The sequence below is a fragment of the Aotus nancymaae genome, unplaced genomic scaffold (assembly GCF_030222135.1).
Source record: "Aotus nancymaae isolate 86718 unplaced genomic scaffold, 86718_ANA_hifiasm-v0.15.2.pri h1tg000019l, whole genome shotgun sequence".
In the NCBI taxonomy this organism is placed as follows: domain Eukaryota; kingdom Metazoa; phylum Chordata; class Mammalia; order Primates; family Aotidae; genus Aotus; species Aotus nancymaae.
The window spans coordinates 58,044,227-58,056,488 of NW_026988431.1; the positions used below are offsets into that span (position 1 = coordinate 58,044,227).

At 37.2% G+C, this 12,262-nt stretch overlaps 1 protein-coding gene across 3 annotated transcripts in view; it reads right to left on the reverse strand.

The window, feature by feature from the left end:
• The window catches only part of ZBBX (zinc finger B-box domain containing), a 115,650-nt gene that overhangs the window by 49,796 nt on the left and 53,592 nt on the right, over positions 1-12,262 (reverse strand). For all 3 annotated transcript variants that reach the window (XM_021669517.2, XM_064378892.1, XM_064378893.1), the window contains one exon: positions 5,419-5,587. In XM_021669517.2, coding sequence (XP_021525192.2) covers positions 5,419-5,587 — 169 coding nt within the window. The remainder of the gene's footprint in view (positions 1-5,418; positions 5,588-12,262) is intronic.

Consider the following 12,262-nt stretch of genomic DNA (forward strand, 5'->3'; position numbering starts at 1 on the left):
GCCTGTGATCCACTTTTCTCCCTTACCAATAACACATTCCCAAGAAACAAAAATGGGAGGTGACCTGGATTAATTTATTTGTGACTATGTTGATAACTAGACCTAGGGGCAAATAAATTAATAATATTTGCTGGGAGGAGACTCTTTAGCTATATGGGTATTTAAAATGCTGGCCCTTGTTTAGAATTGCTTGTCATAAACAAACCTACCGATTTATGTCATAAACATACCTACGGAGGATGGCTCGCTGGGAAATGCCAAATAAGATATGTAACTTATGTTTTTATTTGCTCCCTTCTTTCATGGTTCACTGGCTACATTTTGAGAATGCGCATAAGAGTCTCCATCCTCAAAATGATGGGATCATAGGTATTTTCCTTAATAGATAATGGGAAAGTCCTAAGGTGAATGTATGCCTGAGGCATTTGAAGACTGGCCAGAAGTCTAGGGTGGCTGAAACTAAACAAGCCATGCCAACAAGAGAGTAACAGGAGATGATATCTCTGAGATAACAGACTTCAGGATCACACAGAACTTTCTAGCCCATTGAAAGTACCTGCCTTTCACATAGAAGGAAATTAGACTTTGGAATACTAAAATAAAATCGAGTTAAAAATAAATAACAGCAATAACTAGAAAACTAGAAATTTAAAGCATACTACTATGCTGAATGGTCAAGAAATGTGTGAAAGATGTTTCATGTCATTTGTAATAAGAGGCACACAAAATCATCTATCTCAGACAAGCAGATAAGCAAAAAGTTTTAAATCTTACAATATTAAATGTTAGTGGCAATGGAAATCAACCAAAATTCTTTTTTTTTTTTCTTTGTAATAGGATCTCAAATTGTTACCCAGGGCAGAGTGCAGTGGCATGATCATAGCTCACTGTAACTTCGAACTTCTGAGCTCAAGTGATTGTCCACCCTCAGCCTCCCATGTAGCTAGCTAGGATTACAGGTGCACATTATCATGTATGACTTTTCTTTAATCTTTTTGTAGAGATGAGGTCTCACTATGTTGCCCAGGTTGGTCTTGACATTCTGGCCTTCTAGCAGACCTAGTCTCTTCCTCAATTAAGAAATTCCAGAGCTGTGAACTGGCTTGGGTCTGGAGACTTCAAAAAAATTGAAACCCTAAAAATATATCAAAAAGCAAAGAACATTAACATAATGAAAAATTTACATCAACTAATGGGCAAAACAGCCAGCTGGCATCAAATGCCAGTATTAAACTTATATATATTTTAATTGGATAAAAAGCCAAAACCCATCGGTATGCTGCATCCAGACCCATCTTACATGCAACAATACACAAAGACTCAGAGACAGGGAGGAAGATTTACCAACCAAACAGAGAGTAAAAATAAACTAATAAACAAAAAGCAGGAGATGCAATTCTCGCCTGTGATAAAGTAGACTTTGAAGCAACGAGGATCAAAAGAGGCAAAGAGGGATATTGCATAATGGTGAGGGGATCAATGTAGCAAGAAGAGCTAACGATTCTATAGATTAACGAGATAGAAAATTGACAGGGACATCCAGGACTTGAACTCAGACCCAGAACAGGTGGACTTGATGAACATTTGTGGAACTCTCCACTTCAAATACACAAAACATACATTACCACCTCACACCTATTAGAAGGGTGACTATATAATTGGAAGTGAATCACTCCTCAGTAATCGCATAGCATTTCATAGGTTTGGGTGAAATATTGGTTGGCTGTTTGTTTGTTATCTTCTTCCCTTATTCCTTCCTGATTACATCATTAGGTATAATTATCATTATAAGGGAGGTTTTTAATAACCATTGCTAGATTGCGTTCTAGCCTGGGCAAGAAAGCAATACTCCCATTCTCTCTCCCACTTTCTTTTCCTTTTTCCTCCTCCCCATTCTCTCTCTCTCTTTCTCTTCCTTTTTCCACCTCCCCATTCTCTCTCTCTTTCTCTTTTTTCCTCCTCCTTTTCAAAAAGAAAAAAAAAAAAAAAGAAAAAAAAAGAAAGAAACCCTAATATGGCAGCCCAAGTGAGGTCTCTGCCCATTAAACAGAAATTTTCCACTACAGGTAAAACAGTAGGCTGCATGACTTTTTCATTCCTAGGTACATCAATTAACATCAGAAATCTCTGTGAATTGAAACACTTACTACTCTTCCTTAAACCTAACTTTGGTAATTTTTCCACCATAATTCTGAAGATTGTGTGCCAACATCTGGCCTCTGTCATTTCCATTCTTTGAAATCAGGATATTTGGTTCCATTGAAGCATCCCCCTCCACAATCATCTTCAGCCTGCGGAGGAAGGCCACAACAAACCCATTTAAGTATTCTGGTGCTTAATGCCCTGGTAATGACAGCTAAGTGGGTTGCACATTATCAGTTCCAAAATTCCTATTTCCCAAAGCCTTCCAACTTCTTCCTGCACAAAATGTCAGGAAAATTACAACATCTCAATCTCATTAACTGTAAAATCAAGTCCAGTTTTCAATTAACCAAACTGGCCAATTGTAAATGTCATTCCAGAAGTGTTTGAGACAAAACGCTAAGATCCAAATCCTGGGCGAGTACATCTATACACACATACACAATCTCATCTAATCTGATTTTTTTTATTTCTTAATCTAACACCTTTAAATGTGTTCTTCTACTTGCTTTCCAAACTCATGTGATACAGTTGAAAGGAGGCTGCAACTTCTTCAGTGCATGCTATTTTCACTTGGTATATTAATCTGTTCTCATGCTGCTAATAAAGACATACCTGAGACTGGGTAATTTATAAAGGAAAGAGGTTTAATTGATTCACAGTTCCACGTGGCTGGGGAGGCCTCATAATCATGGCAGAAGAGGAAGGAAGAGCAAAGGGACTTCTTACACGGCGGTGGTCAAGAGAGAGCTTCTGCAGGGGAACTCTCATTTATAAAACCATCATATCTTATGGGACAAATTTACTTTCATAAGAACGGCACAGGAACGACCCGCTCCCATGATTCAATTACCTAGGACTGGGTCCCTCCCATAAATTATGGAAATTATGGGAGCTACAATTCAAGATAAAATTTCAGTGGGGACACAGCCAAATCATATCACCCGGTATGGACACTGGCATTGCACCTCTTCATCCAAATTATGCTAATCATTTGATTGACTTTTTCTAACCTCCACTTAGACTGTAAGTTCCAGATGAGGTTGCTACTGCTTTTGTATATCATTTGCCCCCGCCCCCACCACATAGTATGTACTCAATATTTGCTGACAAAATTATTATTGAGAGTAATGTTGTATACCTCTAATATGTAAAACATTACTTGTGCCCAAATAGTGGCAAATAATAAAAACAAAACGTAATGACAAAAAAAATAGCCAATATTGTTTATTTCGCAAGTGACAGTGAAAAAGCCAGTTATAATGATAATAATTTATTGTCAACAAAACTGGCTAAAGTTAAGGAACTAGAAAATATGGGAAAATAGTCATGTCACACTCTACCAGTGAGAGTATAAGCAATGCAGTAATCTTTAGAGGACAGTTTGACAATATTCATTAAAATTTTATAAAACAAATCACCATTGAGACAACATTTATATATTTAGACTTTTATTTTAAGGTAACAATGTAAATGCACGAATAGCTGAGATGCCTATCATAATATCTTTTATAATACTGGGAATTAGAAATAAAATATTCATTAATAAATGTCTGATTAAATCATGCCATATAGAACACAAGAGTTAAAAATGATTGTGTATACCTCTATTTAGATGGCCAGTTGCCCATTATGGAATCTCAGTGTAAATGCAAGTTAACTAATAGTATTTACAGTGATACCTCATTTTGTGTGTGTGCGTGTGTGTGTACGTAATTATGTTTATTGAAAAACATGTACAAAATGTTATTATGGATTTTCTCTATATGGTGAGATTAAGCTATTTTCATTTTCTTCTTGGTAACTTTTTGTTATAAGTAAGTCTTTTAAAATAAGCATTCATTATTTTTATCATATGGTTATTTCTATTATGGAAAACAAATTTTAAAAGAGTTGGACTTCTGATCTTGTGACTTTTCAACTCAATACAGTATTATATTAAATACTATGGCTTTCAAAGTAGACAAAGAAGGATTTCTATAGAATACTTAGTACTTTTTAGGGTTGAAAAGTAGAAACAAAATGCATGAAGTAGCAATTATAAAGCACAAAAAATAACACAGCCAATGAGAAATGAGGTGTATATTAAGATATGAACTACTAAGAAGAGAGCATACAAATAATGTCCTGAAAATGTCAACTGATGTGTAATAAATAAATGCAGAAAAATACTGGAAGAAAATTTATTTAAAAATTCAATTAGAAGATGGTATGTGATACTTTGAGATTAGAAATTACACTGTGTAATAAAAGAGTAATAATCAGGAGAGTTTCTCCACTGGAAAAGAATGAAATAAAAAGAGTAAAATTGGCAAATAAGATAAATGACTGAAATTTAGCTAACATTTTATATTTAATGAAAAGCAATTGGAAGACACTACAAGATTCCGAGTAATAAAATTAATAAATTGAATACTTTAAAAACTTATAGTTTTCCTCAAGATATACTGAAAAACTTAAAGATACTGTTAAGTCATCTAGACAATCAATGTCTATAGACTGCAGAAGTGAAAATCATAAAAAAATAAAGAACAAAAGCAGTTCACAAAGAAACAAAACCAATGAGAACCCAAATCAATTCTCCCCCTGAAGTTCACAGTGGTCCTTAAAATCATATTTTTAGGTCAAATATTTTAAAAAAACATTTCTTCTCTATCTCACAGACTCTCCCATTTTATGTGTTACAATTACCATTCAAAAAAACAACAGTTGTCCTGGAAAAAATATTCTACTAGAAGAAGAACTTAAAGAATCCAATTATCCATTCATTTGACAGTCTGAATTTACATAGAAAGCAAATGCAAATGCCTCTAGTGCCCAATTGAGTGCCTATCAATATTAAACCACTCACCAATGATCACACAGTGCAAACTGCTTTGACGAGTTATAGCAAACTGCTATCCTAGTGTTTACAGAGTTTTTGAACATCACATTTATATTCACAGAGAATGGAGGCAAATAAACTAAAGTCAGCCTCATTTTAAAACGTTCACATTATAAAAATAACCATACTGGCTGGGCATGGTAATCCCAGCACTTTGGGAGGCCAAGGCACGTGGATCACCTGAGGTTAGGAGTTCAAGACCAGCCTGGCCAACATTGCAAAACCCTATCTCTACTAAAAATACAAAAATTAGCTGGGTGTGGTGGCAGACACCTGTAATCCCAGATACTTAGGAGGCAGGAGAATCACTTGAACTTGGGAGGCAAAGGTTGCAGTGAGCCAAGATCATGCTACTGCACTCCAAAAAAAAAAAAAAAAAAAGAAAGCCATACCTTTTTCTGCATGTAAATTCTGTTTCTGGTCATCGTGATTTCCAGTTCTCCATTGACTTAACGCTTCCTGAAAGGACTGTGCAGAAGCTTCTTCATCGAATGACCCTTCACATGACAGACTGTCTCTTGGTTTTGTACATTCTGCTTTTTTTGTTGTTGTAATTTCTACCTAATTAAAAGGATATAAAGGCAAGCATCATTAAATTTTCTGTATCTACTCACAAAAATTATTTTAATAAAAAAAATTCTGTGTTTTAAAATACAGGTAGAACTAATTATTAGTCATTACAAATCAGACTTTTTAAAATTAGAATGTTTTTAAGTTGTACTTATTTATATGCTTTGCTCTGTTATTTAAAACTCTATTGGCAATTATAAGAAGTCTCTTCAGAAATTACTAAGGTGAGAGCCTACAGAACCGATGACTTATCATTATACTGTTCACCAGTGTTCTCTCTGTAAAGGCGCAATTGCCTTGTATCCATTCTCCCTATGCTCCCAATATCCTACTCCCTGCAACCTTCTCATATCAAAAACAGCAGAGTTTTTTTTAATGTAAATCTGATCAGAGATTGCCCTGCTCAAAACTCTTTGTTGACTCTCTATGAAACCCCAAATTCCTACCAGGACCTACACTACCCTATGCAATCTTGTACTTTCTTGTCTGTAATTTTACCTCCTTCCATTCGTCTTTCATTCACCCTGCTCCAGCTAGTCTCAAATTCTTGTAGTTCTGAGAACCCATCAAGCACATTTCCTCTTCAGAGCCTTGTACTATCTATACCAAATGCCTGGAATGAGCCTTCTCCATATTTTTACATAGCCATTCCCTCATTTCACTGACACAATGAAATGCTCAAATATCACCTACTCAGAAAGTTCTTCCCTACCAATTCTAAAACTAATAGGCCCACTTGCCCCCATTTAATAATCCCTTATCTGTTTTATTTTTCTTCCCATTACTTACTCCCATGTGACTTTATTCTATATGTTTATTTATTGCCTGTCTTTCCCCATTAATATATAATGAGATTGGGGATTTTGTCTTTTTCCTTAGTGCCAAGAGCAGTGTCTAGCACAAAGTAGGTCCTCATTATAAGTTAGTGGAATGAATGAAAAAGTTTATCAATGCATGTGATACATCAATGCATGTAATACATTGCATGCTCCTCAGATAAATGATGACTGTAGAGAGATGAATTCAGTACAAAATATAAATCTAGTCTGAACACACAAGAAAATGAAGGTAGGATGTGGAAACTATGCAGTGAATCAGACAGAACAGTCACATTAAGAAACTCAAGCAAAATAAAACCCACACTAGTGGCTGAACTATCAAATGTAGATTACCTACACTGGTCAGATATCTAAATATCCATGTGTATCTTCTAAGACATAAGAATAGAAATCTCTACGTTCAGCCCGCAATTGAAAAATAAACAGGCAGTTTGTTGGAGTATAATTCAGAGTACATTGTTAAAGATGTATATAAAAATTTTTAAATATGAGCAAAAAGTATCTGAGGATCTGTCAGACACTAGACACTATGCTGACTGTTGCCCACAGAAACATAGGTTAACAAGTCCACAACATAAATAGGCTCAAGGAGCAGGTAAAACTCAGGGGAAATGATGACTGAATTGGATTTTGAAAGATAAAATAAGAATTACATAAGCAAAAAGTACCAAGGGCAGCATTCCAGAGAAATGAAATGATATGTATGCTCAGACATGGAGTCAAAGAGCATTGTGGCACAGAACTATAAGCAGTTTGCATTGAAGTAGCAAAAAGTAAAGAATGAGAAAATATAAAGGGTAGAAAGACAAGCAGGGGAAGATTATAAAGGGCTCTGCCTGCTGCACGGAGGAGCTTAAACCCAATGGAAATACAAAACCATTGAAAAGTCTCATACACCAGTGTGGCAAAGAGAGGGAAATTGGGAAGTAGTGTGTTTTGCTGCAAGGAAACCAATTAAAGTGTTACAGATATTTGGCCACATTGACTAACAATACAAATGCATAATCCTTTCAGCTAGGAATTTCAGGATTTTATCATACTGATATACTTTTATCTGTGCAAAACCATACTTCTCAAAATTATACTTTATATTTCAGCATATACCGCCAAAAGATTGAAACAGCATAAATGCTGATCAGTGGAAGATAGATTTTAAAAAGTCTTTTTACATCCAAAAAATGTAGTATTTTACAGCCGCTACATAGAATGAGAAGGTTTTAAAATGTACTTATATGGATATAAAAACTACATTGTTAAGTGAAAAAATTCATGTTTGCAGAGGAAACATTTTTGTAGAACAAACAGATTAATATTTGTGTAAAAAAGTGCATACATACAAAACCAGAAGAGTTGCCTGACTCCTAGAGGGGAAGAGAATGAAATGCACATTCCATTTCTAAACCTGTTTTTTAAGAAAAAACTAATTGCAGTATCTGAAAGAGCAATGAGGATAGAATAAATGAACAAACATTCAAGATTTTTTCGCTTGCAGGCTGTGTGGGATATGGTAACTATTATGGACTGAATTGCATCTCCCTCTGCAAATTCATATGTTGAAACCCTAACCTCCAGTGTGACTACATTTGGAGATAGGGCCTATAAGGAGGTAACTGAGCTTAAATTAGATCATGAAGTTGAGGCCTTAATCTAACAGGACTGATAACCCATTAAGAAGAGGGAGAAAGAGGGGCAGCACCAAGATGGCCCAGAGAAGGCAACACCAGAATGTCACTCCCAGCAAATGAGATGCAGAGGGCTGGAGGACTTCACGATTCCAAACATGGTGCCAGGTTCATTTCGGTGGGACTGATAGGGCACTGAAAATAGCCCAAAGAAGGAGCTGCAGGGGGAGAGCCACCCAGGAGGGGCGAACCAAGACAGGGTGGGGAGCGTCCCCACCTGGAACATGCAGCCGGCTCGAAGGGTCAGGGGACTTAACCCCCTCAGTGCTCTGATTTGGATCCTGTGCTAACCTCATCCCTTCTGCAACCCCTGGTCCACAAGAGCCCTATCAGACTGTGGGGTGCCTCGTGGGTTGTTGATGCAAATCTGAGCTACAGCTCCCACCAGGAGCAGCAAGTTGTCTCATGGACCTGGGCAAAAGTTTGGACTAAGGCAAGTGAGACTGACTGTCCCACAGAAAAAGGCAGAGTTGAAAGCAGGGAAACAGGCCCCACCCCACAGAACTCAAACTGAAGCCCTCCCTAGAGAGTTTGGCAGCAAATACACTAGTTTGACCCCAACCAGGCAGATCGAGCTCCAGGAAAGAGAGACGCCATTGGGAAGGCAGGTCCAATCTCACCTGCAAACAAATTCCAGGGAAGGACCACCCACCCAGCAACCTGACTGAATCTGAGAGAGCCCAGCAACACTCTGTACAGGCCAAAAAAGATATAGCTCCAACCTCAACAGAAAGGACATCCACTCAGAGACTCTTCCGGAAATCACTGGCTTCAAAGATCAAAGGGAGATAAATCCACAAAGATGGGAACAAAAAACAGCACAAAAAGGATGAAACCATCAAAGACCAGAACACCTCTTGTCCTCCCAGGGATCACAACTCCTCACCATTAAGGAAACAAAAAAAGACAGAGAATGAATCTGACGAATTGACAGAAGCAGGCTTCAGAAGGTGGGTAATAACAAACTTCTCTGAGTTAAAAGACCATGTTATAACCCAACGCAAAGCAACTAAGAACCTTGAAAAAAAGGCTAGATGAAATGCTAACTAGAATAACCAGCTTAGAGAAGCACATAAACGACTTGATGGAGCTGAAAAACAAAGCACGAGAACTTCACGAGGCATACACAAGTTTCAACAGTCAAATTGATCAAGCAGAAGAAAGGATATCAGAAATAGAAGACCAAATCAATGAAATAAAACAAGACGGCAAGATTAGAGAAAAAAGAGTGAAAGAAAATGAAAAAAGCCTCCAAGAACTATGGGAGTATGTGAAAAGACCTAATCTACACTTGATTGGCATACCTGAATGTGACAGGGAGAACAAATCCGAGTTGGAAAACACTCTTTGAGATATTATGCAAGAGAACTTCTCCAACCTAACAAGGCAAGCCAACATTCAAATCCAGGAAATACAGAGAATACCACAAAGATATTCCTCAAGAAGAGCAACCCCAAGGCACATGCTTGTCAGATTCTCCAGGGTTGAACTGAAGGAAAAAATCCTAAGGTCAGCCAGAGAGAAAGGTCGAGTCACCCACAAAGGAAAGACCATCAGACTCACAGCAGATCTCTAGGCAGAAACCCTGCAAGCTAGAAGAGGGTGAGGGTCAATATTCAGCATCCTTAAAGAAAAGAACTTTCAACCCAGAATTTCATATTCAGCCAAACTAAGCTTCTTAAGTGTAGGAGAAATAAAATCCTTTACAGACAAGCAATTGCTGAGAGAGTTCATCGCTAAAAGACCAGCCTTACAAGAGCTACTGAAGGAAGTAATAAACATGGAAAGGAACAACGAGTACCAGCCACTGCAAAAATGTACCAAATGGTAATGAACAACAACGCAATGAAGAAACTGCATCAACTATCAGGCAAAACACCCAGCCAGTAACAAAATGGGAGAACCAAATTCAAACACAACAATATTAACATTGACTATAAATGGTCTAAATGCCCCAATCAAAAGACACAGACTGGCAAACTGGTAAAAATTCAAGACCCATCAGTGTGCTGTATTCAGGAGACACATCTCACATGCAAAGACTCACACAGACTCAAAATAAAGGGATCGAAGAAGATTTACCAAGCAAATAGAGAGCAAAAAAAAGCAGGGGTAGTAATCCTAGTCTCTGATAAAACAGACTTTAAACCAACAAAGGTCAAAAGAGACAAAGAAGGGCATTATATAATGGTAAAAGGATCAAGGCAACAAGAAGAGCTAACTATCCTAAATATATATGCACCCAATACAGGAGCACCCAGATACATAAAGCCAGTTCTTAACAACCTACAAAGCAACTTAGACTCCTACACAATAATAGTGGGAGACTTTAACACGCCACTGACAATATTGGACAGATCAATGAGACAGAAAGTCAACAAGGATGTTCAGGACTTGAATGCAGATCTGGACCAAGCAGACCTAATAGACAGTTACAGGACACTCCACCCCAGATCCATAGAATACACATTCTTCTCAGCACCACATTGCACTTACTCCAAAGTTGACCACATAATTGGAAGTAAATCACTCCTCAGCAAATGCAAAAGAATGGAAATCATAACAAACAGTCTCTCAGACCACAGTGCAATCAAATTAGAACTCAGGATTAAGAAAAGAACTAAAAATTGCACAATCACATGGAAATTGAACAACTGGCTCCTGAATGTCAATTGGATAAACAATGAAATGAAGGCAGAAATAAAGATGTTCTCGAAACCAATGAGAATGAAGACAAAACATACGAGATCCTATGGGACACATTTAAAGCAGTGTCTAGAGGAAAATTTATAGCAATAAATGCCCACATGAGAAACAAGGAAAGATCTAAAATTGACACCCTATTGTCAAAATTGAAAGAGCTAGAGGAGCAAGATAAAATAAACTCAAAAGCAAGCAGAAGACAAGAAATAACTAAGATCAGAGCAGAACTAAAGGAGATAAAGACACAAGAAACCCTTCAAAAAATCAGTAAATCCAGGAGCTGGTTTTTTGAAAAGATCAACAAAATAGACCGCTACCTAGACTAATAAAAAAGAAAAGAGACAAGAATCAAATAGATGCAATGAAAAATGATAAAGGGGAGATCACTACATTCCTCGGAAATACAAACTACCATTAGAGATTACTACAAACAACTCTATGCGCATAAACCAGTAAATCTGAAGAAATGGATACATTCCCGGACACTTGCACACTCCCAAGACTAAGCCAAGAAGAAGTTGAAACCCTGAAAGGACCAATAACAAGATCTGAAGTCGAGGCAGAAATTAATAGCCTACCAACCAAAAAAAGTCCATGACCAGACGGGTTCACAGCTGAATTTTACCACACATACAAAGAGGAGCTGGTACCATTCCTGTTGAAACTATTCCAAACAATACAAAAAGAGGAAATCCTACCTAACTCATTTTATGAGGCCAACATCATCCTGATACCAAAACCTGGCAGAGACACAACTAAAAAAGAAAACTATAGGCCAATATCCATGATGAACATCGATGCAAAAATCTTCAATAAAATACTGGTAAACCGATTCCAACAGCACATCAAAAAGCTTATCCACCACGATCAAGTAGGCTTCATCCCAGGGATGCAAAGCTGGTTCAACATATGTAAATCTATAAACATAATCCACCACACAAACAGAACCAAAGACAAAAACCACGATTATCTCAATAGATGCAGAGAAGGCCTTCAACAAAATTCAACAGCCCTTTATGCTAAAAACTCTCAATAAACTAGGCATTGATGGAATGTATTTCAAAATAATAAAAGCTATTTATGACAAACCCACAGCCAATATCATACTGAATGGGCAAAAACTAGAAGCATTCCCTTTAAAAACTGGCACTAGACAAGGATGCCCTCTCTCACCACTCCTATTCAATATAGTATTGGAAGTTCTAGCCAGAGCAATTAGGCAAGAAAAAGAAATAAAGGTCATTCAATTAGGAAAAGAAGAAGTCAAACTGTCCCTATTTGCAGACAACATGATTGTATATTCAGAAGACCCCATTGTATCAGCCCAAAACCTCCTTAAGCTGATAAGCAACTTCAGCAAAGTCTCAGGATACAAAATCAATGTGCAGAAATCACAGGTATTCCTATACACCAATAACAGACAAACAGAGAACCAAATCATG